This window comes from Electrona antarctica, assembly GCF_951216825.1.
Source record: "Electrona antarctica genome assembly, chromosome: 22".
Classification (NCBI taxonomy): Eukaryota; Metazoa; Chordata; class Actinopteri; order Myctophiformes; family Myctophidae; genus Electrona; species Electrona antarctica.
The window spans coordinates 31,467,882-31,495,659 of NC_136805.1; the positions used below are offsets into that span (position 1 = coordinate 31,467,882).

The window sequence follows — 27,778 nt, forward strand, 5'->3', positions numbered from 1 at the left end:
ATTCCAAGTAATAAGTAATGTAATATTATTACTTTTTCTAAGGAGTAATAAGTAAAGTAAACATATTACTCTCCTAAGTAATATTGCCCAACACTGGCTCTCATACACATGAATACATGGACATACAGTACAGTATAATGCAACCTGTGTGTTAGCAGATCTAAAAGGCTACAATATACCAACACACAGTGGGGTTCTTAAACCATCTGTCCTAAGCAGGGCTGCAGAAACAAGACTTGGCACCAATTCACTATCTTTTCACCGTCACAGATCCTTTAGCTCTTCAGGGCTTTTTTGTCATTTGAGTGAGCAAAATTGTCATGGAAGCCGACAAGAGCATGTGGCCTGCAATACAAAGTGATTTCCTGTTTTCAGTCAGTTTAAACTTTAAAGTGATATGCTGCATGGCTCACGGTCAATTCCCTGTTACCTGTGACAGATAGAAATTGGCCCAAAATGCAGCAAGATGGGTTTTGCACTTGATGTGAGTGAGAGAGAGCTCCTATGCTGGCAGTATCTACAAGTGGAATTTAGATCATAAGGCTGGAGTTGAACCCCCCCCCCCCCCCACCCCCCACACACACACATAGTTATCATGGTTTACGTGAGATGTGTGGGTGCATGTTCTGATGAATTAAAAAAGGTGGACCCTGTTGTAAACAAGTGCAATGCTTTATCAGTGTGTCGTTCACAGTAACATTCTTTGTATTGCGTTTGCTTTCATGTGGAATGTACCCATTCTGCAAACTGTTAATAAATACTTCAATCAATCAATCATTCAATATCCGACACACCAAAGGTCCGACAATGCGTTGGTTTGACATGCATTGCTCCATGCTTGCGGTTAGGGTTAGGTTAGGGGTAGGTTGTCGGTCTAATGACAGTCGAACTGATAGTATGTCGGAACTAAAGCCTGTACCGCAAAGATCATTTTGATGGAATGTCATGTCATGCTTCAGTCTTCACCCATCTGGATGTCATTTTAGTTAACCTCCTGCTATCGGCTCTAAGGCTTTGAATACAAGATTATGACAAGAATGCAAGATTAATGAGATGGCTTACTGTAGAATGGCTGAATTTAACCCATTTTGGGCGGGAACCCCTTTTGGTGTTTTAAACATTGTTATAATTTAGATATTGAAAAATAGCAGATCTACAAGCTCATAGCGCTCCACCGAGTGGCGCGCTACGAGCTTGTAGGTCTGCTATTTTTGAAAAATCGTGAAAATATTTATTTCAGAATACTGGAGGATTTAGAAGATTTTTTTTTAATTTCGAGGTCAGGTCTAAATGGTTTAAGGACCACTTCACCCATTTTCACCTACCTTCATATAATTGGTTCTCACTAATGTTCATTATACGATGGCACCATAGAGGTGGTTTACTGTACAATGGCCGCATTAGTAGTTTATCCCATTGAAACTTGAAAGGTAACCATGCATGGTTACACACAATGCCTTCTGATATGTATTACTCTCCTCTGTTGCCATGGCTACACCATTTTAACCAGAAACCAGTTTAAATCAGAATCAAACGATTGCTCCTTTTTTCTGTCATCTCCACTAGCCATTTATTGTCAGTCTAAGAATCATTGTAGGTTCTTATAATTGAAGGTTAGAGCTGCAGAAAACAGCCTATTTTGTCATTGTCGAGTGGAAACGAATTTACAAAACGGATGGAAAATTGGAAATGTGTTCCAATGAATCGAATGTTGTGATTTAGGATACATTTATGGAGGCAATAGTATGATCTTTTTGTCCCAGTATCCCTTAGTTTATACATTAACTTATTATGTATTTCACAATTGTTTTTCTAAAGATTTCACATTTTCTCAAAATCTTTAGAAAATCCAATCCAATAATCCACAGCTACAGTATACACACAGTAAGGTATAACTAAAGTTTTCAAACAATTATAGTGGAGTAAAAAGTAGAATATTTGAGATGCAGTGGAGTGGAAGTTTAAGTATCGAATCATTGACATACTCAAGTAAACCTCACATCTCATATAACTTTACCCATCCACCACTGGATAAATGTATTCACGTGACACAGGAGGGAAGCTCATGTTCTATACCGCTGGATGTCACATATTTCAGACACACAATGACAAGTAGCTGTCAGGTTCCAGTACATCGGTGTGACTTAATTATTCCCTGCTGTGCAAAAAAATAATCCCCAAAAGGCCAATCTGACCTTCTCATTATTTGGCACGACACCTGCCAATCATATACTGCACATGCAGCAGTGTTTCTCAACGGAGGTTCCAGGGATGCTCAGAGTTCCTTGACGGGGTTAAAATGGACCCTTACAGGTCTGTAACTCTGACAGTGAGTGTACGCAATCCTTTGTAATTGTATGGATCCTTCAATTTCAAAGGTTTGAGAATTAACTGATCCTCACAGGGAAAGAAGAACAAGATCGCACACAGACACACGGACGGACGGACAGACACACACACACACACACACACACACACACACACACACACACACACACACACACACACACACACACACACACACACACACACACACACACACACACACACACACACACACACTTTAATCATTTATTTATGTCCACATAAGAGATACAATACAAGGACACAAATATTTACAAGGTGCTGTACAGAGTGCAATCAGCAAATCCCGGACAAATACCCACACACCCTTCAGGGGTACACATAACAGCGTCTTCGCCATATTTGGCGACTACCGATAGTGGAAGAGATTGCACAGAATTTCGCGAGCCGTTTGGCTGCTTTTTTTGGAAGCCTCTTACAACCAAACTGTGTACATGTCCTAGGCTGCCGAAGATAAACACAAGTAGATTGCACCTATAGCCTAGTTCAATGACACACACACACTCTCCACCCCATATCTCTCTCCACCTTACGTCTCCTGCTCCACACGTTTCTTCTAATCACATTCCTCTCCATTACCCAGCACCCATAGTGACAGTTTGGCCCTGAAACTGTGCTCTCACACACGCTGGGGAGAAAATAGGCGACGAAACGAGTGCAAGCAGGTTAGAATGGGTGGAGAAATGTTTGGCTTATTCTTTGTTTTTTTCTCTTTCCTCTGTTTTCTTTTTCACCTCCTTTCATTGTTTTTCATTATCTTGTACATTACATAATGAAGATCGATTTGTCTTAACAACAATAGAAATGGAATACCGATGTACAACAATCATGAACTCTGTCACTGGGAGTGAACAGACCAAGAAGGACTGAAACCATTCATATATGTATGACCCGTAACATAATGAATGTTAATAGTAGAAATGTAACAAATGATTTGTAACAATTACGAAATGTACTGTGATGCCCAACACGACCTACCTGTTCACCAAAAAAATCGAAAAATCGAAATAAAAGACCAGCTATGTTGTGAGGTTCTCTCTGGGAGTAACAAGGATGGATCAGGATCGAGTACATCAGAGGGACAGCGCATCTCAGATGTTTGGGAGATAAATCCAGAGAGGCCAGACTGAGGTGGTTTGGACATGTACAGTACAGAGGAGGGATAGTGAGTATATCGGTAGAAGGATGTTATTGTTGAGGTTGGAACTACCAGGCAGGAGGCCTAGAGGAAGACCAAAGATGTATGGGTGTAGTGAAAGAGGACATGAAGTTAGTTGGTGTGAGAGAAGAGGAGGCAGAGGACAGGGTGAGACGTCCTCGATCAAGTTCAATGCTACTCACCTGGGTCGCTTGGGGAGAGTAAGGCTGCAGCGGGTGCTTTACTAATAATCTCATTCCTCACTGACTCTCCAGAGGGACAGATCGGGCATGCTCGGCGGTATAAGCGACATCTCACTCATTCTCTGCCAAAAGTAAATAATAATAAGTATGATAAAAAATACTAATACGCGTTTTAGGTAACCCGCCACCCCCCCGATCGAATCTTGTGACAAAGTTCCACTACCCCAGCCTGTGTATAGACGGGGAACGAAGTACCTGTCCGCAGCTGGGGACAAAAAGTGTGTGATATTCAGAAAGCCAGACTCACCCAGCCCTGTTAGGGAGAGAAACCTACCTACCTCGTCAAACCTACCTGCTGCTCCTCCTCTGGGAAGACAACGCCGACGACAGACCTATAAAGGGAAAGAAAAGACTTTAAACCTGAAAGGGAAAGAAAGATTTCACTTAGTATTTCATGCCTTTAAGTTAAGCACTCGTTAACCAGCTGTTTAGAAAACGAGTCTGTAACAATAAACGGCCAGGCTGGCCAGACCTTGAAAAGTGTGTTGAGTTTTGGTGTTTGCTCAGTTGAATAATGTTCCTGTTAAAAATAGTTATTTTCTTTCTTGGTGTGTGTGAAGTCCTTGTCCTTTCTGACACTGTTTTCACACCAGTTGACGCGTAAAGCAGAGCCCTGTCACTGTGATTAACGACTTCCGAGCCTAGATGACATCACACACACACACACACACACACACACACACACACACACACACACACACACACACACACACACACAATCAACATCCGCAAATAACCCAGGGTTGTGCGTGCGTGCGTGCGCATGCATTGGTTGTGCGCGCGTGCATTTATCACCCTTCTGTACTAACACATGGTACACCATAACGCATTCTCACAGATCAAAGGGAGTCACACAAAGCCTTTGCAGCTGCTGCAGGAGTCAGCAGTTGGATGAGAGAGGACTATCTATACAGTACAGCATATCACTGTAGTTCATATTAAATGTATACTTCTCAGAAACCCTTGACACCAAGGGCTGGTGTAATTATTTTGGATTTCAGTGTCTGCTTGATTTGATAGGCATGCCGAGACAATAATCTTTGACTGTATATCAGCTGTGTGAGCACCCTAACCCTAATGAAGCATTAGGGTATGTAGGCATGTCAGACATGCCTACATACAAATGTTTACTATAAGTATAGGCTATTAGCAGCCAGCAACATGTACTTAATGTACATGTTTCCACCACTGACTATTCCAGACCAATTCCAGATAATGTATTTGACAAGACAGACTGACAACAAAGCCCAGCAACCTAGCCTAGCTGCCACCCTCCCAGTTATACAGATTATTTTGTCTGCAGTCAGCAGATTCAATTTAATACGGGCAAACAGATACCACAGAGCAAGTTAATCTCATTCACTAAATACCAAGTATGGGGTGAAGTGGCTTATAAATAGATTTCAATCGTTTTATCGCTATAAATGGATGGGATGACCTTTTACGCAGAGCTTGGGAGTCGATGGTCACTGAGGGGGGCGCTTCTTTTATAGGCGACCGGATTAAGGTTGGTGAGGGGTCCGTTAAAACGACCGGATTAAGGTTGGTGAGGGGTCCGTTAAAACGACCGGATTAAGGTTGGTGAGGGGTCCGTTAAAACGACCGGATTAAGGTTGGTGAGGGATGCGCTGCTCCGTGCTTGCGGTTATGGTTAGGTTAGGGTTTGAGGTAGGTTGTCGTTTGGTAGTAGCCGGCGCTGTAAAACAAGCGTCCCATCAGCGCCCATCAAAACCGAGGCTCTGCGCTTAAGGGCGTCCCATAAATGTATACTATTGCAATGTCAAGTCATGAGGGGTGTCGGTGGGGTACTTTTCGTACACTAAACCCGGACAATTATATTTTTGTAATTTTCAAATGTTGCCGATTTCTGAGGTGGGTTAGGGTTAGGTCTTTCAGTACCTTCATGATGCTCAGTGACATCATAGAAGGTAGGTTTGTTTCCCTACCCATATCCCTGTTTTTTTTGTGTGTTTGGGTGAATTTCATCCGTGTTAGTGATAGTGATAGCGAAAAATCCCATACACCCACAATTAGTTTGACCAGATCCAAACTGTTCATTTGAGGGACAGAAGTATTGCTTGTGTGGGACGGGACGACGGGATGGGATTAGCAACTTATTACCTAAATTGCTATTAAATGCCTTGATGTCATATTCAACCATACGCCTAATATTGCCTATCATTTTGTTATTAAACCCCTCTGGCATCTCACATTTCATTTTAAAATACAAATTTTGGTCATGTATGGCTGACTTGTTGCTGTAGCCTATAGGGGATATTCTTCGTGTTATGTTAACAAGCATACAAACACATCTTGCTGGAAAATAGACAACGAGCTTTACAACATAAGGCCAACTATTATGGGACTAACTATTACGGCATTTGAACACTGTCACAATGGCCCTGTCACAATGTAGGACAGGGCCATTTCGAATTACTGGGCCATTCTCACATGTCCCAGGAATGGGTAGACAAAAGGAGAAGTTCCCAGCTCCATTATTGTTTTTAGGAATATTTTTAAAATAATACACACATTTTTCACAGATTCTTTTTGTTTTGTTTTTTGTGAAAAGTCATATATTAGCTGCTGTACTATATTTTGATGAGAAATATTTGTATGAAATATATTACATATACCGTACCTGGGTTTAGTGATGGTTTGACAATGCCAATACTCAAGGATTTTTTTAAAATGTTTTTTGTGGCTTTCGCCTTTATTTTATATTTTTTATAGAGGGATAGACAGTAGGCTGACAGGAAATGGGGAGAGAGATGGGGGGGGTGACATGCAGTAAAGGCCGTCAGGTTCGGGAGTCAAACACATTGCCAGACTGGACTGCTGGCCCAGGCCAAGGTCAAGGACATTTAGATTTCTTAGAAACTTTACTTGAGCATTTCTATATTGCAGTATTGACCCTCAAGGTTCAAGGTTGTACTTTATTGTTACATCTTGTTTACATAAGAGTAAAACTTGTTTTTGTTTTGGCTTCCTTACAGACAATGCAGCAGCATAGATAGCATAACATTCAAATACTTTATACTTTTATATGCTTTTATACTTTTACTTAAGTAAAATATGTGAATACTTCTTTCACTGGACTTTTTTTTTTCTTTTTATAAAATGACAAAAGTGACTCAAAATGACATAAAGTGCAATATTTGAGTGCATTTAATTCCTCACTGAATTTTAAAATAATTTATCTGGCAAGACATGGCATGATGACTGTACCCCAGCACCCTTCCATTCATGCTATTTTTATACCGTATAGCCACTGGGTACGGTGTGTGGACACAATGGTATGGACATGATACTTGATAGCGCTTCTTCGACATAAACCACATATCCAAGAAGCACTCCTCAAGTTTCAAGGAACTTATTTGGCTATAAGAATGCTATCGCAATGTCAAGGATAGGACCTTTAAAGGCCGTTCCCACTTTAACATCACGCATCACATGCCATAAACAACACATATAAGCATGATGGGACGGTTGACTCGGAACCCACACTGCCGAGGAGGAGAGAGTTCCGTTTGGTGGTGAGTGAGACTTCAGACTTCATCTGTCCTTCACAGTCATATCAATTGTTTTAGAGATGTTAGCTAATTATAGTCATATAAATGTTTTAGAGATTGTTCATAGTCATGTAAATGTTTAGAGATGTTAGCCATTCATAGTCATCTATTAGACAACGTTAGCTACTGTATGCAAAATTGTTAACACGACTCTATACATAGTGCCACATACAGTAGCTATGGACATGAGCCAAGGTTGCACACCACACACAGAACAATGAGTGGACAGACAGCATAATTGATGTTATATCGTACAGATTGAAATGATTGATTGTGATTTATTTACAATTTACAATTTACAATTTAGGCATTTAGCAGACGCTCTTAATCCAGAGCGATTTACATTAAGCAAGAACAAAAAAGCATATTTAATGATATGGTTTGGGCCCTGATTGGAATTAGCTTCATTTGTATTTAGACATTTCAATTATGTTTAATTTAAATATATATAATATATATTTAATAATGCATTGCATGTACTCTATTAGAGTTGGCTGTAAAACATGGACATTAGTAATAAGCAAATAACAAACAAAATAATGAAGATAAATGAAAGCATAATTTAATTTTATCGCATTTAATAATATTGGAATGGATATTTAAGGACTTTTAAGACGTTTTAATACAGAATTGATTAATTAATCCATTAATTCATTTGGTCAGTCAGTCAGTCAATCAGTCATTAAAACAGATAAGAGCATGACTATATCAAAAGTAATCAACAACGGTCCTAGACTATGAAATTTGTCGAACATGCCAAATTGTCAAATATTACCCAAGAAAGAGGCAACACATTTCAAAACATGTAGATCAGCTATGTTCACAACATTGTCGAGGATGTCAAAACATGTAGAACATATCAAAAGAAATCCCAGTGGTGGAACATATTGAAAAAATAATTAATTAGGATTCATGTGTAATTTAATACACGCATGAGTTGTATTAAATAATTCAACTCATGTTAATATCCTCAAAATGATGTGTTTTTCTCATGCTTCAGGGTTCCACACAAGATTCCACTGCTACTGAGAGAGAAAAGTAAGTGTTCATAATATTTCTATTTAACCTACACAAAGCTATAAACATAAGAATATCTCCACAATTATCTGCTCGGATCTCAAGTCAGCAAAGACATCAACACCATCTATTTGTCCGTCTTCAGAAAGCCGCCACCATGAGTACGGACGCAGAGATGGAGCAGTATGGCAAGGCCGCCATTTACCTCCGTAAGCCAGAGAGGGAGAGAATGGAGTCTCAAAGTGCACCCTTTGATGCCAAATCTGCAGCATATGTGGCTGATGCTAAGGAGCTGTATCTCAAATGTACAATCCTAAAAAAGGACGGTAACAAGGTGACCGTGAAGGTGCTCGACACAAAGGAGGTATGTGGGCAGAGGTGGATGTAAAAATAAATGGTGACACAGTACAACTGTAATTGCAAGACATTCTACTAAAGTTGTGATTTATTTTTTTAGGATAGAACTGTAAAGGAGGAGGATGTCACCCCTATGAACCCTCCCAAGTATGACAAAATCGAGGACATGGCCATGATGACCCACCTCACAGAAGCCACTGTCCTGTATAACCTCAAAGAGCGTTATGCAGCATGGATGATCTATGTAAGGTTTTCTACATGCTGAGAACAGTACAGTATTGCAGTACAAGTTCTGGCATCAAGTGAATACCATAGAAAAACGAATGCAAACAAACTTGTGGTTCTGAAGTTAACTTGATCATTAGTTGATGCCACTTGCCACTCGTGACTGTAATCCCAGCTCGTAGTGACCCTTTGTCCCGTGGCATGCTCAGTGCTACAGTATATTGTTGTATGATGTTAATGTTCTCTCTCTTCTCCCCTTCAGACCTACTCTGGCTTGTTTTGTGCCACTGTGAACCCCTACAAGTGGCTCCCAGTGTACGACCAGGATGTTGTAAATGCCTACAGAGGCAAGAAGCGTATTGAGGCTCCACCCCACATCTTCTCTGTCTCTGACAACGCCTATCAGTTCATGCTGATGGGTACGTACAACACTAGACAGGACAATGTCAAAAATATAAAAGATATTGTGCTGTATCCATGACGTTTGCTTTACATTTTACAGATAAAGAGAACCAGTCTGTCCTGATCACGTAAGTTTCCTCATCTACTAGGCATTAAAAATATATATATTTTACATAAATTCACTAAATTCACTAAGTGCATTTCTCTGAATGTCTGCATTTATAACCAGTGGAGAATCCGGTGCAGGGAAGACTGTGAACACCAAGCGTGTCATCCAGTACTTTGCAACAGCAGCAAGTTCTAGTGGAGAAAAATCTGCGGCGGATAGCGGTAAAATCAAGGTATAATGTTTTTCACTTTAAATAAATACATGTTTTTGAACATAAAGCATCGATACGCAATATCAATTGAAAATAATTCTGACCAAAATTTTAATTGCGTGCATATCTAAAACATTCTAGGGGTCACTGGAGGATCAGATTATTGCAGCCAATCCCTTGCTGGAGGCCTATGGTAATGCCAAGACTTTGAGGAATGACAACTCCTCTCGCTTTGTAAGTGTAAATAATGACATTTTATGAGAAAACCTGCAATAATGCCACAGTGTAGAGGTGATGCAACAAATTGTGCCCTATCAAACAGGGTAAATTCATCAGAATCCATTTCGGCACAACGGGTAAACTGGCCAGTGCTGATATTGAGACATGTAAGTATATTCACAGATGATAAATCAAATAATTATGCGTTAATTTGAGCATTACATTTTCAGTTATGTACTGCAGCCTACAACACATATATTATTATTATTAGTAGTAGTATAGTATTATCATTATTAGTTATGTACACCCCATATAGATCTGCTGGAGAAGTCCAGAGTGACCTACCAGCTTTGTGCAGAGAGAGGTTACCACATCTTTTTCCAGATGATGACCAACCACAAACCTGAGATTATTGGTAAGTGGAATTACCGATGATTCAGTGAGAACATAAATACATGAATGATTAAAATCACATGGTCACCTTTGTTTTAATCGCTTTTCAGAAATGTGCCTGATCACCTCCAACCCCTACGACTTCCCACTGATCAGCATGGGTGTGATCGCTGTGGCCAGCATTGATGACAAGGCGGAGCTGGACGCAACTGACGTCAGTGGACATTATAGTGTTTTACAGCACATTTTAGCTTTTAGTTATAGTCTTTTGTCTAAATGGACACATTTTAGTAATCTGAAATGTTTTAGTGTTAGTCTAGTTTTAGTCGTCCAAATATCATACGATAGTCGACTAAATCTACAGTTGATTTTGTCGACTAAAGTGTATTTTGGCAGGCCTTGATGGGGTGGGTCATTGGCTGATTTTACACTTGGATGAATGCTGAAAATAGCCAATTTACAAGCTTACAACATGTCGCAGTGCAATGCGTTGTGAGCTTGTAGATCTACTATTTTCAGAGCACCCAAACATCGCAACCAAACATAAAATGATTTGTCTTTTAGTTCTACTGGATCTCTTCTCCACTCGTCCCTCCCTAACATTGTAGTCTAGTTTTTATTTCTTGATGAAATTGTCAATATATTTAGTCTTAGTTTTAGTCATCATTAGTCATTAGTCATCATTAGTTTTTATTTAGTTTTATACTGGAACATTATTTAATATTTCTAATACTCACTGTGCACTGCAGTCAGTTTCTCTGCAAAACGTATTTTCTAAAGCAGTGCTTCTCAAAGTTTTCAGGCCATGACTGACTGACCGAATTAATTAATGGATTAATTAATCAATTCTGTATTAAAACGTCTTAAAAGTCCTTAAATTGTTACTATAAAATGTGCAGATACCGCATGCATACACATATACTTTACTGTTGAGTTGTACACACTTCTGAAGGATGTTTGTTAATCTATAATGTTTAATCTCAATATTAATCTTTTGAACACACACTCTGCTTATTGACATCAGGAAGCTATTGACATCCTGGGCTTCACCACTGAAGAGAAACATTGCATCTACAAGTTCACCGGTGCAGTGATGCATCATGGAGTCCTGACGTTCAAACAGAAGCAGAGAGAGGAACAGGCGGAACCTGATGGCACGGAGGGTGAGCTGATCTTGTTGTTATTATTATTATTATTATTAGTAGTAGTAGTAGTAGTAGTAGTAGTAGTAGTAGTAAATGCTAAATGCCTAAATTGTAACTTGCTAATTGTATGTACATTTCAGTGGCTGACAAGATTTGCTACCTGTTGGGTCTGAACTCAGCGGATATGCTTAAAGCATATTGCTACCCCAGAGTGAAAGTGGGAAACGAGTTTGTCACTAAGGGACAAACTGTGCCACAGGTGAGTAAGTTAGATGATTTCCATGTTCTGATTTCACACACCTTGTATTCTCAACACAGCATACCATAAGAACTCAAACAACTCCAAAAGGATCCTCCAACATTATTGTCTCAGCCAGGCAGAAGGTGTGGCATATAGACTATGTTTTGCACCCTGTCCGTCCATCCGTCCGTCCTGTCAGCAGTCTGTTGTCTGTCAGCAGATAATTTCCTGCACCGTTGGTCCGCAAAACTGCACGCACCCTGGAGGCCAGAGCCTATAGACATTAAACGAAATTGTTCTTTCAGATTTTTCATATAAGATTGGCTTCCAAAGTTTGCAGAGGAAGAAATGCCACTTAAAGTGTTCAAATCAGCCTCATGGTGGCGCTATAACAGGCCGATTCACATATTTACCTATAACTGCACCAATCTGCGTAAAACTTTGTGGGCTATATCTTGCGCCACCCCTTAACCCTTATCCCAAAACTAATGGCAAATACATTTAGGGATAAGGGATAAGGGTGGCGCAAGATGGAGCCCTACTGTATATGCGCTCCCTAGAGGCCAAGGAAAAACCTTTGCTACATTTTTCACATACTGCACCTTATATAGCACCACTAGGAGGCAGATTTTTGCTAAATCTGTACTATATATACGCAAATCGGTATATATTATCTCTATAGTCATGTGATCAAGATGGATCTGTCTGATTCTTCATATTAAATTGTAAATTGTGCAATTCACAACCCTACTAAATCCCGTTCCTATTTCCTCAGGTAATGAACTCAGTCGGTGCCTTGGCCAAGTCTATCTATGAGAAGCTGTTCTTGTGGATGGTCATTAGAATCAACGAGATGCTGGCCACCAAGCAGGCGAGAATCTTCTACATTGGTGTGCTGGACATCGCTGGTTTTGAAATCTTTGATGTAAGTATGGACTTACACACTGGCATTGGGCTTGTTTTAAGTGACATCCATGCTCTTTATTATTTTTGTCACAAAGACTTTAAAGACTGCAGGCTAATGATATTTCCACTCACAGTTCAACACCCTGGAGCAGCTGTGCATCAACTTCACCAATGAGAAACTGCAACAGTTTTTCAACCACACCATGTTTGTTCTGGAACAAGAAGAGTACATGAAAGAAGGAATTCCCTGGGATCTCGTTGACTTCGGCATGGACCTGGCTGTCTGCATTGAGCTCATTGAGAAGGTATACAACATATATGTAAAACTCAAGGCCCGGGGGCCAAATCAGGCCTGTGAGTGAATTATCTTTGGCCCGCGGGATGATATTTAATTAGTATTAGAACTGGCCCTCTGGTATATTGCACGGACCACCATAATACTACAAGTCCCACAATGCACTGCGAGTGCATTGGCACATATCACATACTATGAAAGCAGTGCTTGGTGAGGATCATAGAACAGGAAACTGAGCTTAATAATAATGCATTTTCAGTTTTAAATGCATTTACTTTTGCCTGGGACGTCCTCATGACCGCGGTGCCCGTGTGTTGAAACACAGTCCGGCCCTCGACCTCGACCGATTTCTTTATTTTGGCCCACTGTGTATTTGAGTTTGACATCCCTGGTATACAAGTATTATTATATTTGTATATATTATCATGGACCTGGCTGTCTGCATTGAGCTTATTGAGAAGGTATACAGTATACACTAATGTTGTGCTTTAATTGGACAACATGATAATGTTTTAGTTGATTTGTCTCTTTTGTCTCCTTTCCAAAGCCCTTGGGCATCTTCTCCATCCTTGAAGAGGAGTGCATGTTCCCCAAGGCTTCAGACAAAACGTTCATTGACAAGTTGCATGGCACGCATCTAGGAAAATGTAAAGCCTATGAGAAGCCAAAGCCCGCCAAAGGCAAGGGTGAGGCCCACTTCTCCCTGCTCCACTACGCTGGAACTGTGGACTACAGGTAAACGGGAACCCTACTGTATATTATATTATAATATGTTATGTATAATATATTATAACCCTAACCCATTCTGTGGACTACAGCATCACAGGTTGGCTAGAGAAAAACAAAGATCCGTTGAACGACTCTGTGGTGCAGCTGTACCAGAAGTCTTCAGTTAAACAGCTGCCCGTGTTATATCCCCCTCCCGAGCCTGAAGGTATGTTTATTCATGAGAATAATACTATAATAATTTGTTCTATCGTCCTCCTGAGCCTGCATGTTCATTAATATAATATAATGTGTTATATGATATCTCCCAATTGATCCTGACAGTTGTATTAATACTATATAAACACTCAGAATCTGACAAGAAGGGGAGGCATTTTCATTCTGTATAACTACCAGTAAGATGCCCTGAGTGCGAGAAGCGTGCACGCATCCGCCTGGGTGACGGCAGACTGCTGGGTGAGCGCTGGCGCTTTGGCAAGGGGGTCAGATCAACATATGGAATGAATTATGTACTGGCCATATATGGAGCGTGTCTTGAGTGTACAGGGTTTGATGATATCATTAACATAATTATGGAATGTTAGAACAGGTCAGCTCCATATATGGAGATCTAAGGGTGGCAGCAGGGGCAGTGTCTTGAGTGCACAGGGTCCGTCTAGAGTTTGAATGGACAGGTATCAGTGAAAAGGGAGACATCGAAGAGGAAGGACGGGTGGGGTGGGATCAACATAATATGTCAGAACAGGTCAGCTCCATATATGGAGATCAAAGGGTTTGAGGTCAGATGTAGAGTTTCTGGCCGGCTCACGAGGCGTGATGGACTGACGACCATATATGGAGGCGTGACGGATTGACTGAAAGACGGACGGACTGACAAGTTTTGCAGGTTTTCATAGTAATCTGTGACCTACAGTCGCAGTAAAAGTATGCAATATGTCTGTTTGTTGATTTCAACAAATGACGCAAGGGTGGTGGGGGGGTGTGGGATGATGATTCTAATTCTTCATGATTGTAACACATAAACAGATAACACAAAGAAGGGAGGACAGAAGAAGAAGGGTGGTTCCATGCAGACTGTGTCTAGTGCTTTCAGGGTAAGAACATTTATTCAGTATTATCAACATTATTCCTGCAAGAATAAAGCATTATTATTATCAATGTAAGAACTAGGCACGTCTTTTCATGTTCGAATTAAACAATTTCTGTATCACATGTTAGGATCAGCTACTTTGAATGGCTGAGGTTTGGCTGAATGGCTGAAGTTTAAAATAGGGCATAAGTGTATGTTTTAGAAAACAATAAATCTGAAATTTAACTACCGTATCTAAAGAGTTCAAATAATGAATTGTAGTGGAGGGAAAAGTACAATATTGTATCACTTTTTGAGTGGTGCAAACCACTCCAACAACTGGCTTTGTTAGTACCCGTGTGTGTTTGTGCCTGTACGGGTGAGCATGGTTGCTATGGTTAGTGTGTGACGTCCATGCACACTCAGTTCACACGGGTGTGATTTTTAATATTAGACCAATTGGCTCTTTTATGTCTCAATAGGCAAACTTGGGGGTGCTGATGACCAACTTGAGGAGCACTCATCCTCACTTTGTGCGTTGCCTGATTCCCAACGAGTCCAAGACTCCAGGTAAACACAGAAGATAAACATTTGACGCCTTTTCAATGTGAATACACTCTCCTAGAGGCCCCAAGGAAGACCCTGTAGTAGTGCTAAGCAATAAGCATGGATGCTCATTTTAAAGATGGAGTGCCGTGATTTTTTTCCACCATAAAACATGATCATCAGGTATTTGGAACTGGCCCCTGTAAAAACTCAAAGCCTACTGATAATGATAATGATATGATAATAATAATATCTTTACAGGCCTGATGGAGAACTTCCTGGTAATTCACCAGCTGAGGTGTAACGGTGTGCTGGAGGGCATCAGGATTTGTAGAAAGGGCTTCCCCAGCAGAATCCCATACGCTGACTTCAAGCAGAGGTATTCATTCCTTTTTCCAGAAGCTTTCCATTCCAAACCTATTTAACAGGAGGCACGCAAAATGACCATGAACTTCTGCAAAACAGGTACAAAGTACTGAACGCCAGCGCATGTCCCGATGGCGCATTCATGGACAACAAGAAAGCTTCAGAGAAGCTGCTTGGGTCCATTGACGTTCCCGTTGAAGAGTACAAGTTTGGACACACCAAGGTAAACACTGTTAATCTGGTTTTAACATACGTATGGACTATGGACAGAGGCCAAAGTAGATTTTACAGTTGTTAAATTATTACAGTGTTTGTAACATTGTGTTCAGGTGTTCTTTAAAGCTGGTCTGCTGGGAGTCCTGGAGGAGATGAGAGATGAAAAGCTGTTTGCTCTGGTCACCCTGACTCAGGCTCTCTCACGAGGTTACCTCATGAGGAAGGAGTATGTCAAGATGTGTGAGAGAAGGTACTATGAAAGCATATCATTTAGTGTGGGTTCCACTATTGTAACTAAAACTAACTATCGTAATTATTCCGGGTCATTTCATTTGTCCACTGGGCTGTGAAGTCATGTTGGTCAACCAATGGGAAGACAGAAGGAGGGGGGGAACTGCGACGCCATGTGGGTCAATGCATCATCATCGAGTATAGCTACTCGAGCCCATGCACATTGTTTTTTCAGGAACAGTATTTTCTAGTTATATTTTGTATCATTTGTAAGTACACATGTTGTTCAATACAAATGTGTTAGTGTCAAATCACTATAATAAAAGTGTATACTTTTTATATACCTTTTATTAATGAATTCATTAATTGTTATATTTTATTATATTATACTTTTATTATATTTATTTATATTGTAGCCTATATCATCACTGTCCACAATCGTGACTTCTCCACAGAGAGGCCGTTTTCACCATCCAGTTCAACCTCCGCTCGTTCGTCTCTGTGAAACACTGGCCATGGATGAAGGTCTACTACAAGATCAAGCCTCTTCTGCAGAGCGCTGAGACTGAGAAGGAGCTGGCATCGATGAAGGAGAACTACGAGAAGATGAAGACTGACCTGGCTACTGCCCTTGCCAAGAAGAAGGAATTAGAGGAAAAGTTGGTGGGCCTGGTGCAGGAAAAGAATAACCTTCAGGTGGCAGCGTCATCAGTAAGTACACTATAGACATTTTACAATTCCCATTTTACAATTAGGGGGCATGGTGGCGCAGTTATAGCGCTGTCGCCTCACAGCTAAGGTCCTGGGTTCGATTCCCACCGGGGATGCTGGGCGCTGGACCCGCGTTCTCTCCTCCACTGTTATTTTTCACACTTGCTCCCTAAGAGTCTATTCCCCCACAACAGGCAAATGCAAAAGTATATCTCTACCAGAACAAAATAATGTTTTCTCCCTTGTGGTTATTATTATTTATTATATTTTTTTCATTGAAAATCAGGGAGACGAGGCACTGAATGATGCAGAGGAGAGATGTGAGGGTCTTATTAAAAGTAAGATCCAGTTGGAGGCAAAGCTCAAAGAGACGACTGAGAGACTGGAGGACGAGGAGGAGATGAATGCTGAGCTCACTGCCAAGAAGAGGAAGCTGGAGGACGAATGCTCTGAGCTCAAGAAGGACATCGACGACCTGGAGCTCACCTTGGCCAAAGTGGAGAAGGAGAAACACGCCACTGAAAACAAGGTTCATGATCATACACTATCCTATCCTATCTCCACATGTAAACCTTTTGTGTTTTTCGTAAATGAATGCCCTACTTCATCATAAAACAGTTTACTAGTAACTGTTTCCGCACCCGACAGAGACCAAGTGCAAAAATGATCTATTCCATGACAACACATTATGTTCTCCTTCTATCAGGTGAAGAACCTGACTGAGGAGATGGCCTCTCAAGATGAAGGTCTTGCTAAGCTGACCAAGGAGAAGAAGGCACTCCAAGAGGCCCATCAGCAGACCCTGGATGACCTGCAGGCAGAGGAAGACAAAGTCAACACTCTGACCAAGGCCAAGACCAAGCTGGAGCAGCAAGTTGATGATGTGAGTGTTACCAAAGTGAATCAGATGTTTCACTGATGTACAAATATTCTATCATTGTGCAGCAGTGTTGATTTCATTGACTGAAACTATGACAAAAAATATTCGTCAACTACCTTTTTTTACTGACGAAAACTAAATGAAAACTAAATGAAAAACTAAGCCATAACGACTAATCATTTATCATTGTGCAGCTGGAGGGTTCTTTGGAGCAAGAGAAGAAGCTCCGCATGGACCTGGAGAGAACCAAGAGAAAGCTTGAGGGCGATCTGAAACTGGCCCAGGAGGCCATCATGGATCTGGAGAACGACAAGCAACAGTCTGATGAGAAGCTAAAGAAGTAATGTGGACCAACAATATGAATAACGATATGAAATGCCAGGGAGGAAAAACTATGACTAAAATATGATGTACTGTATTCCACAGGAAGGACTTTGAAGTAAGCCAGCTTCTGAGTAAGATTGAGGATGAGCAATCTATGGGGGTCCAGCTGCAGAAGAAGATAAAGGAGCTCCAGGTATTTATTTTGTTTCATCTTCTTTAAAATTATTGATAATAAGCAAGTGTGAATTAGGATTTTAACATGTTAATTAATTTGAAAAGGCTCGTATTGAAGAACTGGAGGAGGAGATCGAGGCAGAGCGTGCTGCTCGTGCTAAGGTTGAGAAGCAGAGAGCTGATCTCTCCAGGGAACTGGAGGAGATCAGTGAGAGGCTGGAGGAGGCCGGAGGAGCCACCGCCGCTCAGATCGAGATGAACAAGAAGCGCGAGGCCGAGTTCCAGAAGCTGCGTCGGGACCTTGAAGAGTCCACCCTGCAGCATGAGGCCACCGCTTCTGCTCTCCGTAAGAAACAGGCCGACAGCGTCGCAGAGCTGGGCGAGCAGATCGACAACCTCCAGCGTGTCAAGCAGAAACTGGAGAAGGAGAAGAGTGAATACAAGATGGAGATTGATGACCTGTCCAGCAACATGGAGGCTGTTGCTAAGGCAAAGGTACAGTATGATGGAATGCCTGTGTATAATATAATTCTTAATCTTGAGAAAACAGTTTATTTTTTTAATTTAATTTCGCCTTTATATATTCAGACAGGTCAATTGAGGGCAAGCTCTCTTTTCCAATGACGCCCTGATTACAGTAAACAGCATAACATTAAACAAAATAAATTACAAAATAACAGACATTCAGGTTCCACATTTCAAAGAATGCAAGTGCAGACAGATTTCACAAGAGAATTCTCAAAAACGGTTTAAGTAATCGAGTGAAATGAAATTATCCGATTTTAAACTGGATTGTAGACAGTTTAGAGGCATAAGGCATATAGTAGTGAAAGGTCTTACCCAGCTCAAATGTATCAATGGGAGTGTTTAAAACAAAGTAATCTTGCGAACTGAAAATTGCAAGTTACTCTAAATGTTAATAAGCTGATAATGAATCTGTCCCCACATTAACAGAAAACAGAAAAGGCAATCGTACAGAGCCATGAGGGACTCTTCTCAACCAGGTTTAAGTGGTTGGCTATTAAGTAAGACTTTGTAGATAAAAACAGTGCTGTTCTCTCCTCATAGCTAATGATGCCCAACCCAGTGATCAGTAAGGAAACCATCTCCAGGTCTAAAGAGGAGGGCTGAATGATAGACTGCATCAAAGCAATGCAGTCAATCAGAACAAAATGAGGGTTGAATAATGATGTCCAATGTTCATTTACAGGGAAATCTTGAGAAGATGTGCCGCACCCTGGAGGATCAACTTGGTGAAATCAAGGCCAAGAGTGATGAGAACATTCGCCAGATCAATGATGTTGGAGCTCAGAGAGCAAGACTGTTGACAGAGAATGGTAAATGTTCATCTTAAAGTCTACTCTGTTCACATGGTTTGTCGATGGTACTTGAGCAATTTGACCATAATTAGAGACAGCACTTGTTCAAAGGTTATCCTGGGACTTTGATGATGTGTTTGAAATGTTTCAAACTAGGTGAGTTTGGTCGTCAACTTGAGGAGAAAGAAGCTCTGGTCTCTCAGCTCACCAGAGGCAAGCAGGCCTTCACCCAGCAGATTGAGGAGTTGAAGAGAGTCGTTGAAGAGGAGGTTAAGGTGAGGAATAGATCCTCCCCTTCCCATTTGTTAAGCCTATGTTTTATATATTTTTTTTGTATTTGTATCCAGCTGACATTATTTTGGTACTTTCCTTTTCACAGGCAAAGAACGCCCTTGCCCACGCTGTGCAGTCAGCTCGCCATGACTGTGACCTTCTGAGGGAACAGTTTGAAGAAGAGCAAGAGGCGAAGTCGGAGCTGCAGCGTGGAATGTCCAAGGCCAACGCTGAGGTGTGTCAGTGGAGGAGCAAGTATGAGACGGATGCTGTCCAACGCACGGAGGAACTGGAGGAAGCTAAGTAAGTGATGATCAGTGTTTTAAACCACTAATTAAACCAATGATTTTGATGCTACATTAACAACTTCTCCTGGGGACCCCCTGGATCTCCCCAAGGACCCCACTTTGAGAACCAATGTTTTACACTGACAGGTACCACTCGCAAAATATTGCTCACAATAATTTGATTCCATTCAACAGGAAGAAGCTCGCCCAACGTCTTCAGGAAGCTGAGGAGCAAATCGAGGCTGTGAATTCCAAAGCTGCCTCTCTGGAGAAAACCAAGCAGAGACTCCAGGGTGAAGTGGAAGACCTCATGGTCGATGTGGAGAGGGCCAATGGCTTGGCTGCCAACCTTGACAAGAAACAGAGGAACTTCGATAAGGTGCTTTGACATTCATTAGTTTAATTCTCGCCTCCTTGACACAATTCATTACTGCTGCTGTGCAGTGCAGGTCCTTAACGTGGGGTAAATGACACATTTCATTACTGCTGCTGTGCAGGTCTTGGCAGAATGGAAGCAGAAATATGAAGAGGGACAGGCAGAACTGGAAGGAGCTCAGAAAGAGGCTCGTTCTCTCAGCACCGAGATGTTTAAGATGAAGAACTCCTACGAGGAGTCCCTGGACCAGCTGGAGACCATGAAGCGGGAGAACAAGAACCTGCAACGTGAGTCTTTCCCTGGCCTAGATCATTCTTTACAGTTTGAATTTTTGAGTATTTCTTCATAGGCAAAACCTGGTTTTGTTAATGATAAAAAGGTCATCATTTTGCTTTTTGAACGTTCAAGATTAAGTGGATTATAATGCTACGCCAACTTCATTCTAATGCAAATACAAAACAGTGGTGGAAAAAGTACTCGCATGTTTTACTTAAGTAAAAGTGTCAATACTGCATTCTGTTACAAGTAAAAGTCCAGAATTCAAAAGGTACTTGAGTAAAAGCACAAAAGTGTTATTATCAAAATGTACTTAAAGTACCAAAAGTAAAAGTACTCATTATGCATAATGTCTCATGTCAAGTTTTCAAAGTTTCAGTTTCGTACAAAACTTTTTGAAATCTACCAGCTCACAATGCGTCACATCGCAAAACATTGTGAGCTTGTAGATCGTCTATTTTCAAATGGCTGAATTGTATAGGGCTGAAGTGGTTTATGTAGTTTTTTGTTTTGTTTTTATTTTTGTTTTTTAATAATAAACAAAATCTAGTAAGAAAAGTTTTCAAATTCATGTAGTGTATATTTCGATCCAAGATGTAGCGGAGTAGAAGTAAAAGTATTGGAAATTGGAAATACTCAAGTAAAGTACAAATACCTCAACATTGTACTTAATACATGTACTTAGTTACTTTCCACCACTGATTGTTTTCAACCAACTGCAGAGGAGATCTCAGACCTGACTGAACAGATCGGTGAGTCTGGAAAGAACATCCATGAGCTGGAGAAGTCCAAGAAGCAGGTGGAGACAGAGAAGTCAGAGATCCAGACAGCCCTGGAGGAGGCAGAGGTAAAGCTTTTAGCTTCTAGATGAACAATGCAGTGGTTTTCAACCTTTTTCATATCAATATGCATTATTTATTCGCCATTTATATAAGCCACAGACCACCATTCGTTGCACTGTTCACTAAATTGGTGTCAGAGGTTGGATGCCTGTCGTCACGTGAGGAACGTGGAGCGGTATGTGCTTGGACTCCAATGGACTCCAACTGGGAACCTCGAACCGCAAGCTTTTTTTCCTATTTTTTATCAGATGTGCGTTAAATGAAATAATACGTCCCCGAATGAAGGCCTTAAATGTTTCCCATAGAAGGGATGGGGAGACCAATTCACTTCTGTTTGTTTGTAGGAAAACATGAAATGAAAAACATTTTTGAATAGTTCAACTAGCCAATCTACATTGACACACTGTGAGCTTGTAGACTGTCCATTTTAACTATTGAAAAATGTTTTGCAAAATAGTAAAAAAAAGGCAAAGAAGTTTAGGGATAAGGGGTTTAGCGGTGACGAAAATGGAGCCCAAGGTCTCCACACACCGGGCGCGAATCGGATGCGAATTCAGATTTTTAGCGGCGTTTCTCCATCGGTTTTCCGAAAAACGCGGTCGGTGTGCAACCACCTTTAGTGTCAGAATCAGCTTTATTGTCACATTACACATTTACAAGTAAAGACTGGGTCAAATGTGTTTTTGTGCATAGAAAACAAAGAAAGGGAAGAAGAGAGGAGATCAAGGCAGAAAAGAAGAAAGTTTGAATGCTTGTACCACAAAAAAGTACAAGTAAAGGGTTTCAGATATTTAGAAGCTTGTTTCATAAACGACACAACCATAGGGTCTCTCTTAGCACTTTTTCAGGCTGTACAGCCGTACAACCAAGGGATTTCTTTTTCCACAAGAAATGTACACATAGTACCTGAAATAATGCAAGACTCTGAACCCCCAATTGTTCTCGATGTGCAGGCTGGTGCTTTGCATGGTTTCCTCCGCCATCAGTGTATGATGAATGTGTGTGTGAATGGGTGAATATAATGCACAATCTATGTAAAGCGCTTTGGATGAAGCACTACAGTTGGGTGCCACCGATATTGTCCCTTATCATTTGACCCATTTAGGCCTGACCTCAAAATTTAAAAAAATCCTTCTAAATCCTCCAGTTTTCTGAAATAAATATTTTCACGATTTTTCAAAAATAGCAGACCTACAAGCTCGTAGCGCGCCACTCGGTGGCGCGCTATGAGCTTGTAGATCTGCTATTTTTCAATAGCTAAATTATAACATAATGTTTAAAACACCAAAAGGGGTTTTGCGCAGATCACGCAAACCTCAGCAAAAAGAAAAGGACAATATCGATGGCCTCCAACTGTATATAAATGCACCATTTACGATTTACCAATGCACAATTTATTTCAGGGTACTCTGGAGCACGAGGAGTCCAAGATTCTTCGTGTAGTGCTGGAGCTCAACCAGATCAAGGGTGAGGTGGACAGGAAACTGGCAGAGAAGGACGAAGAGATGGAGCAGATAAAGAGGAACAGCCAGAGGGTCATTGAGTCCATGCAGAGCACTCTAGACTCCGAGGTCAGGAGCAGAAACGATGCCCTGAGGGTCAAGAAGAAGATGGAGGGAGACCTGAACGAGATGGAGGTTCAGCTGAGTCACGCCAACCGCCAGGCTGCTGAGGCCCAGAAGCAGCTGAGGAACGTCCAGGGACAGTTTAAGGTGCAACATATATTAGTCAGACACATTCAAACAGTGGAGCTACTCTGAAAAAAGTCACATTCTGATGTTTCTCTTAACCACTTCAAATGTGATTAATTTTAGGATGCCCAGCTGCACCTTGATGATGCTGTCAGAGCTCAAGAAGAGCTGAAGGAACAAGCTGCCATGGTGGAGCGTAGGAACGGCCTCATGGTCGCTGAGATCGAGGAGCTGAGAGTGGCTCTGGAACAGACGGAGAGAGGCCGCAAAGTGGCTGAGCAAGAACTGGTGGACGCCAGTGAGCGGGCTGGACTGTTGCACTCTCAGGTACGTTAAGTCAATAGAAAAAGAAAGTTCAATATTCAAAATAAAATATTTACACCATGCTTACTTACATTGTTCAACTGAATGTTTATTTTAGAACACAAGCCTTTTGAACACCAAGAAGAAGCTTGAGGCTGACCTGATGCAGGTCCAAGGTGAAGTGGACGACAGTGTTCAAGAAGCAAGGAATGCTGAGGAGAAAGCCAAGAAGGCCATCACTGATGTAAGTTAGGATGCTCTACCCTTATCTGTATTAGATAACATCATTAGGGGTGTGCTGAAATATCGATATGGCGATATATATCGATACGTCCTCCCGCGATAAATAATCGATATCTATTATTGAAAAAATTCAAGAAGAAATAAAAGAAAAATCCAAGAAATTCCATGAATTAGAAAACAAATGTTTAAGAAGTAGTTAAAATAGCCGATCTACAAGATCACAAAATGGCGCATTGTGAGCTTGTAGTTCGGCTATTTTCACTAGTCCACTTATTTCTATTTTGGGTTATGGGCTAAAAAGTTTGGGAACAACTGTATTAGATATCCTCATGTGATACGTCATATTAGCATACTTATCTATTAGATATCCACATGTCATGCTTCATATATTAACATAATTAACAATACAATGCAACGATGACTTTCCAGGCTGCTATGATGGCCGAGGAGCTGAAGAAGGAGCAGGACACCAGCTCGCACCTGGAGAGGATGAAGAAGAACCTGGAGGTCACAGTGAAGGACCTGCAGCACCGCCTAGATGAGGCTGAGAACCTGGCCATGAAGGGAGGCAAGAAGCAGCTCCAGAAACTGGAGTCTAGGGTAAGATGTAGTAAGATGTAGTAGATGTTTAGCTGTAAATGACATTGTGTGTCACTAGTGTGTGTGTGTTTACATGGCTGTCATGTTGGAAACAGCAGTAAATCAAGTGGGGCGCAGCCGCGCAGCTGGTGCTCAGAGGGCTTGATTAGGCAGCGGTCTGTTATACAGCGGAGCGGTCATTATCGACACATAATTCACAGCTGAATTAAGCGATCAAGCATTCAACCAAGCCATGTAATAATATATAGTATAGTATGTATAGTTTACATAGATACTCCCTGTTACGCTCTTAGTTTACGCATGATTCATGATAACTACTTTTTATATATGTGATGTATGCCATGCTTTTGTTATTGCTTAATGTAAATCGCTCTGGATTAAGAGCGTCTGCTAAATGCCTAAATTGTAAATTGTAGTTTACTGCAACACAGGTTACAGTCATGAAATAAGAAGAAATAACCTCACAGGTTATAGTCATAGACGATGAAATAAGAAGAAATAACCTCATAATGTATAATTCAACTGTGAAGGTGCGTGAGCTGGAGGCAGAGGTTGAGTCTGCACAGAGAGGCGGCACAGATGCTGTTAAAGGTGTCCGCAAGTACGAGAGGAGAGTGAAGGAGCTGACATACCAGGTATACTATATGCAATGTTCACTAAACCCATTTTGACCTGAGATCAGATTCTAAAAATGTCTTCTACATCCTGACAGTTTTCTGAAAAAGCTATGTTTCTATGTCAGTCGTTCTTTGATTTTTCACAAATAGCAGACCTACAAGCTCGTAGCGCGCCACTCGGTGGCGCGCTATGAGCTTGTAGATCTGCTATTTTTCAATAGCTAAAGCATAACATGATGCTAACACCAAAAGGGGTTCCCGCCCAAAATGGGTTAAATAACCATCATGCCTCTGACAACATGAATAGATTGCATGGACATACAACTAATGCTTTTTTGGGATCAAGATTGTATTTTATTTTTTGTTAAAAATGTTTCCCTGAATTCACTCTGACTTCAGACTGAAGAGGACAAGAAGAATGTGGCCAGGCTTCAGGATCTGGTAGACAAGCTGCAGCTGAAGGTGAAAGGCTACAAGAGACAGGCAGAGGAAGCGGTAAGCTTAAATACATATATATGTGACCGGGTCTGGCAAATAGGCCCTCATCTCGACCAGAGTAATGTTTCAGTTTTTTACAGATTATCAAAGTACAGAATGTAAGCTTTCATATGATGTATTATTCAATGAAATTGGAAAATATTTGAAGGAGATATGACCATTTTAAAATGATTGTGCCGTTTTACCCAAAGCTGAGAAAATCCCCTTTGAATGTTCACAACATTTCAACACCTAGAGCTGGCTAGCCTACTTTGACTTATAAATGTATACATTTAATTTGCCCAGATCAATAATCTGTTGGAATGAAAACCTTCTTCAACATTAAAACTGTGTTAATATGAAAAAAAAATGAAAATCACAAAAAAAAGAAAATCAAGTTTATTTTAGATTTTCTGCCTTTTCATTATAGGCGAGATGAGGACCATTTTGCTAGACCTGGTCACAAATACATATATTCAATTATTTCAATATAGCGGTAAATACATGGTGATGAATAGTGTTGTAGTCGAGTCAACCTAAAGCGAGTCCAAGTCAAGACAAAGGGGCGAGTCCGAGTCGAGGCCGAGACCAACGGGAGGCGAGACCGAGTCAAGACCGAGACCATTTGATAGGTACAGAAAGCACTGCGAGAGCAGGCAGGCGCTACACTCCGTTAGCTGTCTATAAGCACCAGGCAGCTCTAATAATGTTAATGTGAGTGGGACCCAGTGAGACCCAGTCAAATTACTGTATGTGCGATCTGCGGTATCTGCGGTATGGTATGGCATCCGCACCACGGGGAAGCTGTTACTGTAAGACAGTGCTGAAAAGAAGGGCAAGCTGTTCCACAACAATGCACTCATGCTGCAGACGCAGGCAGTGTGTTTCAGGCAAAATGGTAAACATGTCTAAAGTAGACTACAGAAAGCAAATGGAATGATTCTCTATTGCTTAACATTTGTTATGATTCCACTGCCAATCTCTCAGTCAAAATCATGGGGGAAAAAAACTAAAAACTAGTTGCCTAATGGTCGACTACCAGTCGACTAGACAACATTAGGCCAATCATAGTCGACAATACAAATCCTTAGTCGGGGACAGCCCTAATATCTATACAGTTACGATATCAGAGGAAGGTTAACCATCTTTATCATATTGTAGGAGGAAGCAGCCAACTCTCACCTGTCCAAGTGTAGAATGGTTAACCATCTTTATCATATTACAGGAGGAAGCAGCCAACGCTCACCTAACCAAGTGTAGAATGGTTAACCATCTTTATCATATTGCAGGAGGAAGCAGCCAACGCTCACCTAACCAAGTGTAGAATGGTTAACCATCTTTATCATATTGCAGGAGGAAGCAGCCAACGCTCACCTAACCAAGTGTAGAATGGTTAACCATCCCTATCATATTGTAGGAGGAAGCAGCCAACTCTAACCTGACCAAGTGTAGAATGGTTAACCATCCCTATCATATTGTAGGAGGAAGCAGCCAACTCTAACCTGACCAAGTGTAGAATGGTTAACCATCCCTATCATATTGCAGGAGGAAGCAGCCAACTCTAACCTGACCAAGTGCAGGAAGGTTCAGCATGAGCTGGAGGAGGCAGAGGAGCGTGCTGACATCGCTGAATCCCAGGTCAACAAGATGAGAGCTAAAGGTCGCGACGCCAAGGTAATACATGTTCAATATGAAGGTTCATTATGTTGACTACCGGTATCTTTAACTATGATTTAACTCAAGATATGTTCCTATTTTTTTTTTTACAGGGAAAAGAAGCTGCTGAATAAGTTTTCCAATTCAAGTCACTGTACAAAGTCATAAAATATGACCCATTGTATTCAATAAAGGTTGCAACAACATAATTGAGTTGTTTCTTGTATTTATGGCCTCGTCAAACACTTTGTATTGTGAGGTTTCTGTTCCCAACTCACGTGTCCACTATATACTATTTTGACCCATCGCAGAGATAAATAAATGAGCAATTCATCTTAGATGATTTCAATGCAAATAAAGTGCCAAGACTCGTCAGCATGCTCATCAAAATGGTGCTGTTGAGACACATGATTTATTTGCCATTACAGTTAGCTTGGTGGTTAATAACACATTATTCTGTGGTGTGACAACTTGACAAGCTCACGTATATATATTACTAGCCTGCCATGGCCAGACTAATATCACTGCGATAGTAGTCTGGAACAGTATGGGCGGCTGTGGCTCAGGAGGTAGAGCAGGTCCGAATCCCGGCTCCTCCTGCCCACATGTCGAAGTGTCCTTGGGCAAGACACTGAACCCTACATGGCCTCCAATGAGTTGGTCGGTGTGAGCTTGCCACCATTGGTGTCTGAATGTGGGAAGTGAGGACGCTGGCGTC

General features: G+C 41.2%; 2 protein-coding genes across 2 annotated transcripts in view; one reads left to right on the forward strand and one right to left on the reverse strand.

Moving 5' to 3' along the window:
* The window catches only part of LOC306914797 (limbic system-associated membrane protein-like), a 91,873-nt gene that overhangs the window by 37,174 nt on the left and 26,921 nt on the right, over positions 1-27,778 (reverse strand). The gene's annotated exons all lie outside the window — the stretch shown is intronic.
* Positions 8,337-27,269, forward strand: LOC306914681 (myosin heavy chain, fast skeletal muscle-like). Its single transcript, XM_079491838.1, has 41 exons — positions 8,337-8,375; positions 8,500-8,718; positions 8,812-8,955; positions 9,199-9,355; positions 9,439-9,466; positions 9,568-9,679; positions 9,800-9,892; positions 9,981-10,044; positions 10,194-10,292; positions 10,381-10,484; positions 11,295-11,433; positions 11,556-11,674; positions 12,432-12,581; positions 12,697-12,867; positions 13,405-13,592; positions 13,676-13,791; positions 14,610-14,677; positions 15,135-15,222; positions 15,460-15,577; positions 15,664-15,787; positions 15,894-16,030; positions 16,467-16,722; positions 17,009-17,251; positions 17,429-17,605; positions 17,797-17,942; positions 18,029-18,119; positions 18,206-18,595; positions 19,311-19,437; positions 19,576-19,694; positions 19,799-19,995; positions 20,175-20,358; positions 20,477-20,642; positions 21,354-21,478; positions 22,877-23,185; positions 23,288-23,491; positions 23,586-23,711; positions 24,140-24,310; positions 24,841-24,945; positions 25,327-25,422; positions 26,950-27,078; positions 27,174-27,269. The coding sequence occupies exons 2-41, from the start codon at positions 8,512-8,514 to the stop codon at positions 27,192-27,194; spliced, it is 5,808 nt and encodes a 1,935-aa protein (XP_079347964.1). The 5' UTR covers positions 8,337-8,375; positions 8,500-8,511; the 3' UTR covers positions 27,195-27,269.